This window comes from Bos grunniens, chromosome 21 (genome assembly GCF_055505025.1).
Source record: "Bos grunniens cultivar Pamir isolate PY7600 chromosome 21, Bosgru_T2T1.0, whole genome shotgun sequence".
Classification (NCBI taxonomy): domain Eukaryota; kingdom Metazoa; phylum Chordata; class Mammalia; order Artiodactyla; family Bovidae; genus Bos; species Bos grunniens.
Window position 1 is genome coordinate 51,413,959 of NC_141185.1, and position 17,419 is coordinate 51,431,377.

Here is a 17,419-nt window from a genome sequence, read left to right on the forward strand (position 1 = left end):
TCAGCAGACATTGGCTATTTTATAGTGTTTTGTTTGAGTACATAAGGCCATCACTCTGCAGAAGGAAGCAAGATTTTTTATAGGTGGCAAAATGCCATGGCATCACTCCACATGTACTTAGAAATACCATGAAAGGGATTTCTGCCTGACATACCTTGGATAAGCTATTGCTTAGAAAGCAGTGCATGAGACCCGGGCAACTACGGGAAGCTTTTCTAGTGGAGAAGCCCGCTATGAGCCAGTGCCTTTAAGGGCCCAAGTTTCTCCTAAAGAAATTTAATCTGTCTCTTCTAACTAGTTATGTTGTTTAGTTGCAACTAGTTGTTTAGTCACAAAGAGTTGGACACGACTTAGTGGCTAAACAACAACAACAAAGTCACTGAGTTGTGTCCAACTCTTTTGCGACTCCGTGGATTGCAGCCCACCAGGCTCCTGTGTCCATGGGATTTCCCCAGGCAAGAATACAGGAGTGGGTGGCCATTTCCTTCTTCAGGGGGTCTTCCCAACCCAGAGATCAAACCCGCTTCTCCTTCATTGGCAAGCAGGCTCTTTACCACTGAGTCACCAGGGAAGCCCTCTACCCAGTCATGCCTCTGTTTGATTTAAAGAACCTCACGCTGAAACCATCCACAGGTCAACCAATGACGTTTTAGATATTGTTTCCCTTTTGTGAACGAGGTGAAGCTAGAGGCATCCAGGCTTAGCTCTCAGGAATCTGGGCTCTCCTTCCCTTGGTCTTAGTGCTGAAATCTGATTATGCAGTACAGTTACGTTAGTGAAAAATCAGACATGAGTGAGCGGGTGAAGGACATGGAGACATTGTTGATCCAACATGGCAGGACCACCTCGTTGATCCAACATGCCAGGACTGAGTACAGGAAGCTCAGAAATGATGTTTCCCTCTATTCACCCACAGTCCCCAAAAGGATGGGGAAAATCTGTGCATAATTATTTTTTTTTCCAGTTAATTTTCTTTGGAGTATAGTTGCTTTGCCTTGTTATCTTGGTTTCTGCTGTATAGCAAAGTGAATCAGCTGTATGTATGGAAATCTATGGAGAAGTCTTTGGAGGAAATAAATGCCTCTACTTTGGGGTAATATTGACTAGTCAGGTGGCTAATGCTAAATTTAGGAAAGTTGAGACTTGAGCTATAATCTCTTTATGGGGCCTTAGACAAAAACACAAGCATTTTGTACTTCAGTTGGCTTATATATGCAATAGGAAGGTGATTACTCACTTTCTATTTGTGCCTGGAATATTCTGAAACACTGTATACAGTCTTTGGAGAAAGATGATGACAATTGCCTCTCTTCCAGGCTGCCTATTTCCACCTTCTTAGGCCCCTTGCTGCCTGCCACTCTGTCTATGAACTCCAGGTTACCTCTGCTAGCTACAACTGGGTGCGTGGGTTGTGGGTCTAAAGTTCCTTGGAAATGCTGTGAGCTCCCCTCCTCAGTGAAGCCAGTTCCCTACAAATGAGTTACAAGGGAATAACGATTGGGAAGGAGCTGTGGTTGACCCATTATAACTTTTTCCAGTGTCAGAAAAACAATGCTGGAGGGTCAGGCAGCATGATGCAGTGAAATGAGCCCAAACTTTGAAGTCAGATAGACCTAAGTCGGCCTACCATTTATTAACCGTGTGACCTTGGGCAAATGATGAATCCTTGAGCTTCAATTTCCTCCACTGCATTACGGGGATAACAGGATCTACCCTCAGGGCTGTTGTGATGATTAACTGAGATAAGGAAAATCAAGTGTTCAGAGAGAGCCAGTCCTGCGTTCCTTTCCCTTACATGTGCATTCTCCGCATGGTTGTTCACCAGCATCGTTTTCAGTCACCAAGCGATACCTCCAAGCTATGAATGCTACCAGGCATGCACAAAGTCTTTGGCTCCTGTAAGAGGCTGGGAGGGAATAGAAGCCAGAGAATAAAGCTTATCTTTTGGGAAATGATTCAGGCAGAGGAGCATAGAAGTGAGGAGGGCATGCCTTGTTGGGCAGCCTGCAGGACCCAGCGAGCCCCAGAGATCACAGAGGTGAAGACTGTCAGGAAGCTAGAGGAGGCAGAGAGGGGAGGGACCAGAGGAGCCGGTCCAGGAACAGACAGTTGGTGACTTGTCCTTAGGTATGCTCTTGGGCTCAGCCTATGTTCATTTGGCCTCTGACCCACCCCTGCCAATAAAAATTAAGAAACTGATTTTCTTTTGTTTGCCTCCAAGGACTAAGCTCTTTTTATGAAACAGTAAATGGAATCCCTCTCTGAGCATGGCTGGGTTTTTAATTGTGTTTGTTCTGCTTTCACTTATTCCATTTTATGAGTTCTGCTCCCGGATTTGTTGATGCAAAGCTCTTACCCATCAGGGACACGTCATTGTCTGATTTTTATCAGTAGGAAAAGGCTGAAGTTTTAAAAAAATCATTTCCTTAATCTGAAGGTTGGCTTGTTTGCCTCATTCTGACACATTAAAAAACCATGAGACCCATCCAGGTTTGTTTTCTTATACTTCCCAAGTCAGATTGAGGTAGGGCGGAGTTTTTTTTCAACAGAAGAAGCCATGATCTGGCTGTTTGTGGAACTAGATTAGTTAGAGTTTAATTTGGGGATAAAGAATTGGGAAGAAGCATTTTAAGATGAATCACATCATTGAGGACAATAAACCCATCCTTTGCATAAGGCAATTTTGTAAAGATTTGTCGAGGATGGTGTGAAGCATGCTCACTGTCTGAAGCAAAGGATTAAAGTAACATTGTTAAGTACAAGACGACTTCATTCCTATATGAGTCAGCATGAATCGGGTTATGCTGTAATAACAAACAGCACCTCTGCCAATCTCCATGACTTAAAACAACAAAGCTGTATTTCTCACTTATGCCACATGTGCACCAAGTGTTGGCTGGAGACCTCAACTCTATGTCAGTTTCACTCAGAATGGAGGTTGCCTGGGGCGCTGCCTCATGCTTCAACAATTGCCAAGGAAGGAAAAAGACAATGTAGCAGATCACACACTGTTTTGTTTTTAATTGTGATGTAATTGATGTATGACATTGTATTATTATATTAGTTCCAGGTGCCCAATGTAGTGAGTCAGTTCAGTTCAGTTCAGTTCAGTTGCTCAGTTGTGTCCGACTCTTTGTGATCCCATGAATCGCAGCACACCAGGCCTCCCTGTCCATCATCAACTCCCTGACTTCACTCAAACTCACGTCCATTGAGTTGGTGATGCCATCCAGCCATCTCATCACCTGTCGTCCCCTTTTCCTCCTGCCCCCAATCCCTCCCAGCATCAGAGTCTTTTCCAATGAGTCAACTCTTCGCATGAGGTGGCCAAAGTACTGGAGTTTCAGCTTTAGCATCATTCCCTCCAAAGAACACCCGGGGCTGATCTCCTTCAGAATGGACTGGTTGGATCTCCTTGCAGTCCAAGGGACTCTCAGGAGTCTTCTCCAACACCACAGTTCAAAAGCATCAATTCTTCGGTGCTCAACTTTCTTCACAGTCCAACTCTCACATCCATACATGACCACTGGAAAAACCATAGCCTTGACTAGATGGACCTTTGTTGGCAAAGTAATGTCTCTGATTTTCAATATGCTATCTAGGTTGGTCATAACTTTTCTTCCAAGGAGTAAGCGTCTTTTAATTTCATGGCTGCAGTCACCATCTGCAGTGATTTTGGAGCCCCCAAAATAAAGTCTGACACTGTTTCCACTGTTTCCCCATCTATTTCCCATGAAGTGGTGGGACCAGATGCCCTGATCTTCGTTTTCTGAATGTTGAGCTTTAAGCCAACTTTTTCACTCTCCTCTTTCACTTTCATCAAGAGGCTTTTGAGTTCCTCTTCACTTTCTGCCATAAGGTTGGTGTCATCTGCATATCTGAGGTTATTGATATTTCTCCCAGCAATCTTGATAACAGCTTGTGCTTCTTCCAACCCAGAGTTTCTCATGATGTACTCTGCATATAAGTTAAATAAACAGGGTGACAATATACAGCCTTGACGTACTCTTTTTCCTATTTGGAACCAGTCTGTTGTTCATGTCCAGTTCTAACTGTTGCTTCCTAATCTGCATATAGGTTTCTCAAGAGGCAGATCAGGTGGCCTGGTATTCCCATCTCTTTCAGAATTTTCCACAGTTTATTGTGATCCACACAGTCAAAGCCTTTGGCATAGTCAGTAAAGCAGAAATAGATGTTTTTCTGGAACTCTCTTGCTTTTTCCATGATCCAGCGGATGTTGGCAATTTGATCTCTGGTTCCTCTGCCTTTTCTAAAACCAGCTTGAACATCTGGAAGTTCACGGTTCATGTATTGCTGAAGCCTAGCTTGGAGAATTTTGAGCATTACTTTACTAGCATGTGAGATGAATGCAATTGTGTGGTAGTTTGAGCATTCTTTGGCATTGGCTTTCTTTGGGATTGGAATGACCTTTTCCAATCCTGTGGCCACTGCTGAGTTTTCCAAATTTGCTGACATATTGAGTGTAGCACTTTCACAGCATCATCTTTCAGAATTTGAAATAGCTCCACTGGAATTCCATCACCTCCACTAGCTTTGTTCGTAGTGATGCTTTCTAAGGCCGTACCTATGTATATTGTGAAATGATAACATCCATCACCACACACAGTTAGAAATTTTGTTTCTTGTAATGAGAACTTTTAAGATATACTCTCTTAGCAACTTTCAAATACACAGTACAGTATTGTTAACTGTAGTTACCATGGTGTGCATTATATCCCTGGAACTTCTTTTTGTTTGTTCATTTAATATTTCACATATAAGTGCAATCTTATGGTATTTGTCTTTTTCTGCCTTATTTCACTTAGCATAATGCCCCTAAGGTCCATTCATGTTGCCGCAAATGGCAGGGTTTCCTCCTTTTTAATGGCTAAATAATATTCCATTTGATATTCTTATCAAAACTGCTTGATATATACCAATTCCATGTATGTATGTATGTATATATATATGTCTATATACATACACACACACTGGGTATATATATATACATATATACACATATATATACCCATATATACACACATATATATATGTGTGTATATATATATATCTGTATTGTTGTTTAGTTGCTAAGTCATGCCTGACTCTTTTGCAACCCCATGGACTGTAATCCACCAGGCCCCTCGGTCCATGGGATTTTCCAGGCAAGAATACTGAAATGGGTTACTGTTTTCTTCTCCAAGGAAGATACCCGACCCAGGGATCGAACCTATGTCTCCTGCTTTGCAGATGAATTCTTTACCACTGAGCCACCTGGGAAGCTCCATATGCATATATGATTTAACTTTATGCATTCGTCAGTAGATAGGTTGTTTCCATATCTGGTCTATTGTAAGTAATGCTACTCTGAACACGAGGGTGCAGCTATCTCTTTGACATAGTGTTCTCATTTCCTATGGATGTATAGTAGCCCACCCTGACCCTGTATCCATGGGGGATGCATTCTGGAACCCCAATTGGAGACCTGGAAGTGAAGATAGAACCAAACTTTACATGTACTATGTTTTTCCCTATATATACATACCTATGATGAAGTTTGGCCTTTCCAGGTGGCTCAGTGGTAAAGAGTCTGCCTGTAATGCAGGAGACACAGGTTCGATCCCTGGGTTGGGAAAATCCTCTGGAGGAGGAAATGGCAACCCACTCTAGTATTCTTGCCTGGGAAATTCCATGGATAGAGGAGCCTGGTGGGCTACTGTCCATGGGGTCACAAAAAAGTCAGACATGACTTAGTGACTAAGCAACACAAATGATGAAATTTAATTTATAAATTAGGTGCAGTTAGAGATTGATGGCATTGATAATTGAGGTAGAACAATTATAATAATACACTGTAATAAAAGTTACATGGGTGTGATTTCTCTCTCACAGTATCTTATTATACAAATGTAATGCCTATCCTTCTTAACCTTGCGCTCACCATGCACCGTGGTTATAATTTCTTCAGTTTGAGGTGTGAGAGCAAAACCAGCATTAGTTCCTTTTCCTTCTTCAAAATTTCGGCTATAGAAGATTGGTCCTTACTCTGAATCTTAGCAATCTCAGCTTACAATTTTTTTCTTTCCTTACTAAATGAAGAATTTTTATTCTTTCAATTAAGGGAAGCACTTTACAGCTTCTCTTTGGTGCTAAGTTGTAGCTGACTCTGTGACCCCATAGACTGTAGCACACCAGGCTTCCCTGTCCTTCAGTATCTCCTATTGAGTTGGTGATGCCATCCAACTCATCTGTCATCCCCTTATCCTCCTGCCCTCAGTCTTTCCCCAGTATCAGGATCTTTCCCAATGAGTCGGGTCTTCACATCAGGGGCCAGAGTATTGGAGCTTCAGCTTCAGTATCAGTCTTTCCAATGAATATTAAGGGTTGATTTCCTTTAGGATTGACTGGTTAAAAGTTAATTTTCCCTTCCTTTCCCCACTTGTTATAACCACATCCTTGGGACTCTAGGTCATTCCTTTGGAAATGGGAGATTTCCACTTCCACACATTGACTGGGAAAAGGCCAGAGTGGAGTGTCAATGCTGGGTGTTCTTAGGGCCAAATATCTGAGAATTGTTAATGCTTGTAAGTTAGGGGGTTGGTGGAACAGAAGGGGATTTAAGTGACAAGGATGGGAAACACTGGAGAGCTGATTTCAAGGAGGTCCTCCCCTTGATCCAGAATGGGCAGAACATGTTTCCATGGTAATGCATGACCAGGGTGGCTGCTGCCCTTTCCTCTTTCGGAGTGTGTCATACACGTCCCCCCGCCCCTCACCTTTTGTACTGTGGACCCTGAGTAAGCCGAGGCTTCTGAAGTTTCCGGGACCTTCGAGTCCAGGTGTGGCTTGCAGCCCCCAGCTCCCCTGTGATGGGGGCCCCACCCACCTGGGTCGGCGCTTACTGCACTGCAGGGAAAGTCCCTGTCCTGTTCCCATGGGGTGCCTTTGCTTTCTGCGGGATACTGAGCCCTGCATTGGAATCTACCACTTGTGAAAATCTGAACCATTCTTGGATCTGCTCCCTTATTTTTTCCTGCAGAAGGAGCAGGGAGGGGGGAGAGAAAGACTGTTCGGACCATCCTGCTGGGTCGGACACCTGTTGGTGTCATCAAGCTTTCTCTAATTATTCATTGATTCTACTATGGTGTAGTGAAAGATCAAAACCTACCACTGGTGTGATGGAAAGGAAAAAGCACCTATTTGGGAAGAGAATCATGTGATGGGGGGTGTCTGAGCAGACCTGTTTTCCTTCAGGTCTCTTTCAAAAGCTTGAACTTACCAGAAAGACTGTAAGCTGGCTTCTTTCTTTTTGTTTATTAGTGCTGCATACCAAAATAATTGTGTAGTTCGGAATGGATTAGTGACAGCAGAGAAACCCATCGCAGATACTAGACAGTGTGTGTGTGTGTGTGTGTGTGTGTGTGTGTGTGTGTTGAGAGCTCAGAACACAGCAAGCTTGACTCCTCCTGACCTGCCTTGGGGCTCAGGAAAGAGAAGAAAGCTCCCCAGACAGCAGAGATGTCTCTTGAATTACCCGTCCCTTCTTTATATCTTAATAGATTCTTTTTCTGGGGATATTCAGGTAAGGGGAACTGATTTGTTTCCCAGAGGGACCACAGGTCTGTGGTTTTCCCCGTGAAGCAAGTGACAGGGAAATTGGCCAGACTCGGGAAGGGAGATTGTTTCTTAGGGTTGATGCTGGTTGCCTCTATCAAGTGGTTCTCAATCTGGGACAGTTTTGTCACCCCAAGAGGGTATGTGGAAATGTGTTACGTCTTGTGTGGGAAAACTGGCTTTTAAAAACATTGTGTTTATTTAGTTTTGGCTGTGCTGGGTCTTTGCTGTTGCTGCACACGGGCTTTCTCTAGTCGCGGTGAGCAGGGGCTACTCTCTGGTTGAGGTGTGCAGGCTTCCCTTGCAGTGCCTTCTCTCGTTGTGGAGCACAGGAGCTAGAGAATCCTCAGTAGGTGTGGGCACAGGCTTAGTTGCCCCTCGGCACGTGGGATCTTCCCAGATTAGCCATCGAACCCGTGTCCCCTGCATTGACAGGTGGATTCTTAACCACTGGACCACCAGAGAAGTTCTAAGACTGGCTTTTTAAAAACATTAATTTAAACTTCTTTTTTGTTATTTATTTTTAAGAGTAGTTTGAGGTTCATGGCAAAATTGAGGGGAAGGTACAGACAGTTCTGGTATATTCCCTGCCCCTACACATACATGGCCTCCCCTACTAGCATTATCCCCTCCCAGAGTGGTCCCTTCATTACAGTGGATGAACCTGAGACTGGCTTGTCATGCCCAGGTCCAAGGATGCCACATATTCTGGCATACCCAGAACAGCCATCTCCAAGGAGGGCTTACCTTGCTCAGCGCCAGCTGTATCCCTGTGCTGGACTGGGCACAGGCAGGTGGGAGCAAGCTGCAGGCTTCTCTCACATCCTTGGAAGTGATGGGTCTGTGGACTCTTGATTGGTTTGTATTTCAAGGAGTGTGGTTTACGGCCAAGCAGAGGTGAGTAAGTGGGCCTTGAGGATTGAACAGCAGACTGACGGCACTGTGCTCTTTCTAATGTGGGTGAAGTTGAGTAAGAATGCGCACAGCCTCGGGGAGAGGGGCAGATGATGAATTATCTGTAATCTATCTGGGTGAGTCTAATGAGGTGACACACTCTGGTCCCCATTCTCAAGGTTCAAGAGGGACATCTTTAAAAAAGGGTCTCAGGGACCTGCATCTGAAAGCAGCTGCTCATAAGCAGGAGAATGAATGGAATCGATCAATTGTCCCTTTGAACAAATCCATTTTCTCAGTCTGTACCTTCAAGGAGGCAGCGCTATGGAATGGTACACAGGCTCTGGGGCCAGATCACTGGGTTGAATTCCAGCATCACCACTTCTTCGCTAGTGTGTGTCCTTGGGCACATTACTGCTCTATGCCTCCATGCTCCCATCTATAAAATGGGGAGAAATTGATACCAACCTCACAGAGGCAGTATAAATAAAGAAGTGAACTTTCCCAAGCCCGATACACGGGAACCATTCAATAATAAAAATGATGATGAGGATGGTAATTTTTCTAGCTCCTCAGCCTACTGTGTGTGTGTGTTAATTGTTTTGGGAACTGACTAGACAGTATGTTGGGCAAATTTTTCTATAGGTTTTTTTTTTTCCCCTAGTCTTTCATCTTTTTCTTCCTCTCTCTGTCTCCCTCCTTTTAATCATATGTTGGATCTCTAGATTGAGTCTTTAACTTTCAGACCTTTTCTTTCCTATTTACCGTCTTCTCCCTTTTTGACTTGTTATATATTCTTCCCCTGTTCTGTGGAAAGTACTGTCATCAAGGCCACCTTCTTATTGTCAAATGCAGTGACTTGATTTCATTTTTCATCTTACATGACCTCTGTATATAGACTGACTGACTTCAAAGACAGTAGCCTTTTCTGATTCTTTTCTACTTTTCTGAGCATTTCTTCTCATCCTTTTCCAGCTCCCTTTCTTTTGTGTGCATTTTAAGTAGTGGGTCCTCCAGAGCTCTGAAACCTGCTTTATTCTCTCATTTCTTTCTAGTCTTTGTGAGCAACCCCAGCCATCGCTTTCCATGGCTTATTGTGGTTGTTGAATCGCTAAGTTGTGTCCAACCCTTTTGTGGCTCCATGGACAGTAGCCTGCCAGGCTCCTCTGTCCAGGGGATTTCCCAGGCAAGAATACTGGAGTGGGTTACCATTCCCTTCTCCAGGGGCTCTTCCTGACCCAGGGATTGAACCTGCATCTCCTGCATTGGCAGGCGGATTCTTTACCACTAGTGCCACCTGGGAAACCCAACTGCAGAAGGACGCTTCTACCTATGGCTCTTTCCTAAGCCCTTTCCAAATTCTAGAATAAATAATGTCAAGAACGTCAATGCTGTTTCAGAGCACAGCCTTCTGAAACATTTTATTGACCACTCCCTTTGTCCATGGACGATGAAAGCTGATTTGAATGTCCAGTGTTCTATTGTCTCCAAACTCTTCCTGACTTGATGCCCTTCCTCCATGTTGCCATAACAACTCATATCCTATAATGCTGAGAACAGAAGGAGCTGAGGTGTGGGGGCCTTCCATTGCTTGGTCTTTGGTGAACTGGATCCCCGGACTCCCCGTTTCTTCCTTTGCCCCTTTGTTTGGCTGAAGCTTCCACTTGCTGTTGCTTCCTAATAAAGGGCAAGGTAAAATTTTCCATGTCTGCAAATACATCTCTTTTGCCCTTCCATTGGGTGAATACATTTTTAGGTGTAGAATTCTAGGTTGAATATTTGTCCATCAGAATTTTGAAGCAATTTGCTCAGTAAAAGAAACAGTATGAAGTTGTTATGGAGAATTATGCTGTCTTTCTGATTCCAGTTCCTCTGGAAATATGACCTGTCCCACCCTCCTGGGAGCTCTTAGCGTCTTCTCCTTATCCTTATGGTTCTGGCATTTCATAATTTTGTGCCTTGGTCTGTGTGCGTGTCCACTTGTATGCACGCATGCTCTCATTTATGTGATAACCCTGCCACAGACCCTGTGGTCCTTTCTCCCATATCTTCCTCCTCTTTGTAAGCAAGATTTGCTTCTCTGCTTTTTCATCTTCCCAAACGTTGAAATACCTTGTTTCCTTTTGCCTCCCCTCTTCTTCTTTGTGTACCAATATTTATTTAATTCCTTTGTATGTTAACGTGGAGAGGAGGTAGAGACCTGTGCTCTAGCCGTGTTTAACTGGAAATCACTCTGAAGTGTTTCAAAAAAGTTTACAATGTCTTTTCAGGAGCTGGTCTCTTTCTGCAAGGCACGTGATGACTGCGAGAATTTCGGCAACCCCTTCCTGCGACTTTTTCAAGTGGTCTCCAAGCACAGTCAGACATTTGTTACAGATCATAACAAGCCTGTCTGTGCTTACGGAGTGGAATTCAGGGTCCTCAGTTTGCGTTTACCCGTCTTCCATTTAGTTCAGCCTCATTGGTGCTTCACCTTGCTATCTGATGGGAAATACTCTTCCCATAAACTTCAGTAAGATGTAATGGATTTCTGCAGTGAAAATATTGTTCAAGCAGCAAAACCAAATCACGGCAGGCACTTTGTCTTGGGACCACGTGTCTTGCAAAGCAGCCATTTAAAACGCCACTTGTAGAAAGCCACAAACAGTCACAGCTAATTCACTTTACAGGAGTTTTATTTGTAGGTAGGGGAGAATCACACCAGCAAACAGAATCATTGCTTTACCGAGATTGTAGCATTAATTATCTTTGTCAACTTGTGTTCACAGATCACCTTAGGTCCTAGGCTTTTTCTTTGGGGTAGAAAATGGTGGCACTGGGGTTGGTGAAGATGCACATGGTATTCTTTGAAGTCACTGGGGCAAATATAGTGCTCTCAAGAGTGGGACATGGAACTTCGCTCTGGTGGTCCAGTTGTTAAGAATCCTTCTGCCAATGTGGGGGACACAGGTTCGATCTCTGGCCTGGGAAGATTCCACATGCCGTTGGTGAAGCAAAGCCTGTACACCACAACCACTGAAGCCCATGTGCCTACAGCCTGTGCTCCTCAACAAGAGAAGCCACTGCATTGGGAAGCCTGAGCGCAGCAACTAGAGAGTAGCCCCCGCCTCACCATAGCTAGAGAAAACTGGTGCCCAGCAACAAAGATCCAGCATAGCCAAAAAAAAAAAAAAGAGTGGAACTGCTGGCTCAGCGGCACATAGGCTAATAGTGTTCCAGCCTCAGTGCGGTCATTTGTGGAAGCTGGTCCAAGTCAGATGCGAGCCTGCACTGGACTTATGCAAGACAGGATACAAGTCTGTCCTGGGCCAGGGAGGCTTGAGAGCAAATGAAAGTGTTAGCCTCTCATTTGTGTCCAACTCTTTATGACCCCATGGACTGCAGCCCACCACGCTCCTCTATCCATGGAATTCTCCATACAAGAATACTGGAGTAGGTTGCCATTTTCTTCTCCAGGGGATTTTAATCCAGGGATTAAACCTGGCCTCTCATATTACAGGCAGATTCTTTGTCCAGTGAAAGTTACTTCCTACTCCTGTAGGAATCTGATGGCCATGCTGGAAAGGTTCTTAGCCTCCAGGGACTTAGCTGGACGTGGGACTCCCAAGGAAACTCTTTAAATCTTAATGCCCAAGATACATTCCCAGACCAGCTGAGTTGGAATCTTTGGGGGTGGGACCCAGCATCAGTAGCTTTGTCTATTTTTAAAATATTTATTTATTTATCTGGCTGTGCCAGGTCAGTTGGTCTTTAGTTGCAGCTCATGGGATCCAGTTCCCTGCCCGGGGATTGAACTTGTGCCCCCTGCATTGGAAACTCAGAGTATTAGCCCCACTGGACCACCAGGGAAGTCCCCACAGTGACAGCAGCTTTGAAAGCTCTTGAAGAGACAAAGGACAGGGTGCATACTACCACTGGGCCATTTTGTAAATCCTGTTGTTGTTACATAAGTGAATAAATTTAACTTTTAATTATTTTGAACTAATTTAGATGGGAAGAAAGAGGAAATAATCATGTCATTATTTCCCTCTTCTTTTGCAGCTGTTTCCATGGCATGGTGGGGTAGAGTTTTCTCCCTCTCATGAGAGAGAATTAAGGGGTTATTGTCAATTCAGAATCTAGGGCATTTGGGGAATATCCTTCTAGTGGATTTTACTCCCGTGGAAAATATGATGGGAAAAAATAATGGAAGGGTCCGTGGGCAGGGCTGGGCGCTGGCTGGATGTGACTTCACCCGGGTCCCATGTCTCTCCTGGGGTGTGCAGGTCCCGTGGCTGTCATCAGCGGTGAGGAGGACTCGGCTAGTCCCCTGCATCACATCAACCATGGCATCACCACGCCCTCGTCGCTGGACGCCGGGCCAGATACGGTGGTCATCGGCATGACCCGCATCCCGGTCATTGAGAATCCCCAGTACTTCCGTCAGGGACACAACTGCCACAAGCCAGACACATGTGAGTACCGTGGGAGAATATTGTCCCTCCTGGGGTTGGAGGGGGGCATGGCGATAGACCATGTAGGTGGGGGTTCTGGAACATTCTGGGGTGACCTACCACCTGCTAACTTCCCACTCTCTAAGGGACCCTCCTTCTTTGTCTAAAAACTCAATGAACAGCCTGGTCAAAGGGATGCCACGGGACAGAGGCCCCTGGGTGGAGAGGGCTTGGGGCAGGGGAAGGGGAATCAACCTGGAGGCAGGAGGCCCAGCCCCACCTGGAGAGGGGCTTCCAGTAAGGCAGGGACACAGGCACAGCTGGCTGTATCTGTAGACACCTGGCCTGTGTGTGCAGGAATCTTTGCCCAGACTACTGCCCCCAAGGTCGTCAGGCCCTCCACCCACACCTCCCTCAGACGGGAAGGGAGTGAAGGGTGGCGAGTACCTTTGGAATGGAAACATCTCTCCAGCTGCCCCTCCAGTGCCCCGAAGTGTACGGTCTGAGGACTGGATCATGACCCTGTGCTCGGACCCCTCCCCTCCTCACCGTAGATGTCTCCTTGAGATCAGAGGGCTCAGGGCACCTGCTTCCTACTCTCTCTTACCTCCTGGTGGTTTGGGTCCTCCCTTTGCACTTCTGCTGAGTCTGCTAGGGCCTCTCCTGGCCCCTGGAGCCCCGGTGCCTCTGCCCTCCCTCCGGCAGGTGTTCCCCTTGCTGTGTCCCCAGGTTCAAATCTAGGCTCAGTGACCCCATTGCACACCCCTCCACTGCCACTGCTCCTGCTCCCCCAGAATGGTCAGTGATGTCCAGAGAGGGAGCCCTGGAGACTGCCTTAGAGCTGGAAGGGACAGAAGAGATGGGTTAGGTTAAGGCCTCATGTGCAGACAGGAAACCCGAGGTTTGGGGAGGTTGGGAGTCCCCCCTCCCCTGCCCACAGGCTTCTGCCAGTCTGTTCGCTTCATCCGGTCAGCTGGTCCAGGTCAGTGCAGGGAGAAATGCCCCTGGCCTTGCTCTCCCCCGGTGGAGCTGTCTATATTTGGGATGCACTCTTTGCAGTTCACAGAACTCTTGCTGCTCCCACTAGTCCGTCTGATAGCAGAGCAGGCATTCGGCCACCTCATCCGCCTTCGCTTCTGTTTTTCCTGCTCTGTTTTTAGTGAGAGGATTGCCACCATGGGAGGGACTGAGTTTGAATCAGGACAAGGTCATCATTTGCCTCCCAACCTTGAGAGTCCTCTAGAATCTGTCTCAGTGTTTGTCACACTCCCCCATCAGTACCAGTTAGAGGAAGGATACTTGGGTTCTAGACCAGGGCTGGGCAAGGGAAGAAAGATACCTGTGTTTCAGATAAACAGTGGGGAAGACCGTGTCAAGAATGGTTCTACTCTGACTTTAAAGCTCTTGCCTCAGATCAGGATCATCCTCGACTGACCTGGGTGTGGCCATGAGGAAAGTCCTTCGGTGATGCTAGCGTGAGTCCGAGCTTAGTCTGGGGTTGGCTTTGCTGAGTTTTCTAGAGTGATGTTGGTACTTGAATAGAGGCTTGGCACTGCTGTGTTGAATGTGCAACTGGTTCTCCTTATTTCGAGTATTCTATAAAATCACCAACAACATGAAATTAGCGAACCCTGGACCATTGTTCCTGGGGAAATCCAGAGTCAGGTTCCTTGTGAACCTCTGGTCACAACCTTTTTATCAGCTGATCAAGACGTAACCTGTATTGCGCGTGCTTCTGTTTAAGGACACTTTAATACATAGTATTGATTCATTAACATTGAGCTTATAGTGGCCAACAGCACTGTGACTCAGGCCTGGACCAAGCTTATCAAACACACCTGTTTTCTCCATACGGCACATCACAGTGTTCACGCTCATAGAAACACTAGACCTTGCTTCAGCACTCTGCTCGGGGGCTGCTTTAAACAGCGAACTCGCCCGCAGAAAGCACAAATATGCAATGAAAGCGGCATTGAATAAACCACGAGAAGGACACTCGTTACAGCACAAGAGCCACAACAAGAGGCAGAGAGCATGGCTTTTTCGCGTTAATTAGGGACGTGCGTGTGGGGGTGACTCAAACTTGTCACCACTCCTTGGATGTTTGTGAATAACTGTGAAAGCACCGTGCCTGTGGGTTTATGGGGTTACACATCAATTGTAGCAAGTAGATGAGTTCGTGAAGGCAGAACCCAGGAAAAATGAGGATGGGTTGTGTTCCTGTTAGTGGGAGCTCTGGGTCTCAGGGTAGAGGAGGGTCACGTGGGCTCCTGATCCCACGGGGGGTGACTTGGTGTCCACACGGGGAGAATCTGACATGTGGGAAGGCGGCTCCTTCTGGGTTGTTGGAGTAAGTGGGTGCCACGGAGAGACCCGTGGGGTCTGAATGTCCTTTGAGGTCAGGACCCGGCCCCCAGCCAAGGAGCTGTTGCCCTAGGAACTGATGCAGCGGAGAAGCGTCCCCGGAGCTCCTGCGTCTGTGACTCAAAGTAGGCAGCCTCTCTATGGTTCTCACGGCATTTCTCTGTATAAACGACGAGGTCAGCAGAGACAGCGGGGAAGCAGGTTTAGCGACAAGACTTGAGGGAGCAGAGAACAAATAAGACCTCCCAGGGTAGACTCCCTCGCTGACTCCAGATCCTCCAAACCCTCCGATATTTAGGGGAGATGCCCTTTTCAGGGAAGCAGCACATTGTGCCCTGTCAATAGACAGCAGGCGGCTCCTAATTGTTTTCAGAAAACACGTGTGGCAGGACAAACAGTGTACAGGAGCCTTGTAACGGGATTTGGTTAATCCTCCTCTGTGAATCTGTGGCTGACTCACACAGTCGGGGAGGGGAGCACCCGGCCCTCTCCTCACTGAGGTTTACGGGCTGGGAAACAGCAGGTCTCTGATTACAAAGCCTTCATCAGTCAAAGGCAAGGGACTCCAAGACACATCCCCGTGTGCGAGGAGACACCATCATAAATAATTAAAACCACATGCGCCTGGGCGGATAAATAACAGCGGGCGTTTACGATGCTGCAGACAGGGCTGGGGTCACTCCTTTGGGGGTGATGGCAAGGAGCAGGGGATTAAGCAAAAAGAAATGCTCATATCTCAGGGGCCCCCCAGGGGGGCCTCTCCTGTCTGATTCTCTTCCTCATCTCATTTAGCAATGTGGACCGTGGGAAGACATCATAGGGACACAGCTACCTGACTTCAAGCTTCATTTCCGCAAGTCCCCCGGTGATGGATTTAGCACAAAAATGCTTTTCTTTTCTTTACACACGTGTTTATCATAATCGGGGGGGACCTCTCCAGCTGGAGTGATGAAGATGCTGCTCTTCTTCCTGCTTCTCACTGTCTTCAATCCGGGCCATAGAGTTTTTCATGGCGTGTCAGAGCTGCTAGGATGTTTAGGGATCACCCATTACCATTCGTTATCAGATGCTCACAGCCTCTCACCTGTGTCCCCGAGCGTGCTGCATATGGCATTGTCTTTATTTGGAATGTACTCGGCCTTTCCAGGGATTCTGGAAGAGCTGAATAAAGGTGCTCCTACTCAGGACTGGATACAGAATCTGCAGTCTAGTGAGTCCTGCCTCATATTTATTTTATTTAAAGCCCCCTGATGCTCAAAAGCATCAGGAAACTGGTCTGCCTCCTTGTCACCCAGCTGATTTGGCGCTAGGTCCTTCTGAAGAAGACAGAGAAGGAAATGGCAACCCACTCCAGTAATCTTGCCTGGAGAATCCCTTGGACAGCGGAGCTCGGCAGGCTCTCATGGGGTCGCAAAGAGTCAGACATGACTGAAGTGACTTAGCACAGTCACCTTGTGAATAAGACACCAAGGGGCGGGTCTAGATGGCTCACTGGGGAGAGGTTTCAAGCTCTTTGTACCCACACTGGGCAATCGGTGACTTCTGTTGCCCTTGTGACAGCTCTGGGCTGCAGTCATGGTGCCTGTACTGAGTTGGACTGTGGGCAGCTGTGTTAGGATCACGCTCTGGCTCGTTCCCATCGGCTGATTGGGAGGCTCCTTGGCTCTGCTGAAGGCCCTGGGGTTCTCTGCTCCTCCCCTTTTCCTGAACCTATTCTCAGAAGACAGCTGTGCCTCTTGGTTGAGAGAGCAGGGGCCAGCTGGGGTTGCTAACCCCCGTCACGCTTCGTTTCCTGCCCTCTGTGCCCAGGCCAGGCTGTGTGCCTTTATTCCCAGGTTGTTTCTGTCTCAGAGGAAACCATCCCCCATCTTCCCAGCATCGGTGCTCCCACCTCTCCATCCCTCTGCCCCTCCTGGCGGGCCTGCAGTCAGGGACTCTCCCTGACCCTGGTCCTTGCAGACACCGTCTCCTTCTGCTCTGCCCTGCACCTCTTGATGTTCCCTGCCACATAGCTCCATTTCCCCAGGAATCTCTGAATCCTCCACACCCTCCATCTCTTGGTAAAACTCGAGCATATTCCTTTGGGGTCTCTCCTCTTCGTTAGCATCATCGTC

The 17,419-nt window shown here is 46.8% G+C and overlaps 1 protein-coding gene across 5 annotated transcripts in view; it reads left to right on the plus strand.

The window, feature by feature from the left end:
• Nucleotides 1–17,419, plus strand: part of NTRK3 (neurotrophic receptor tyrosine kinase 3) — a 422,363-nt gene that overhangs the window by 241,251 nt on the left and 163,693 nt on the right. For all 5 annotated transcript variants that reach the window (XM_086364673.1, XM_086364674.1, XM_086364676.1 and 2 more), the window contains exon 12: nucleotides 12,774–12,962. In XM_086364673.1, coding sequence (XP_086220799.1) covers nucleotides 12,774–12,962 — 189 coding nt within the window. The remainder of the gene's footprint in view (nucleotides 1–12,773; nucleotides 12,963–17,419) is intronic.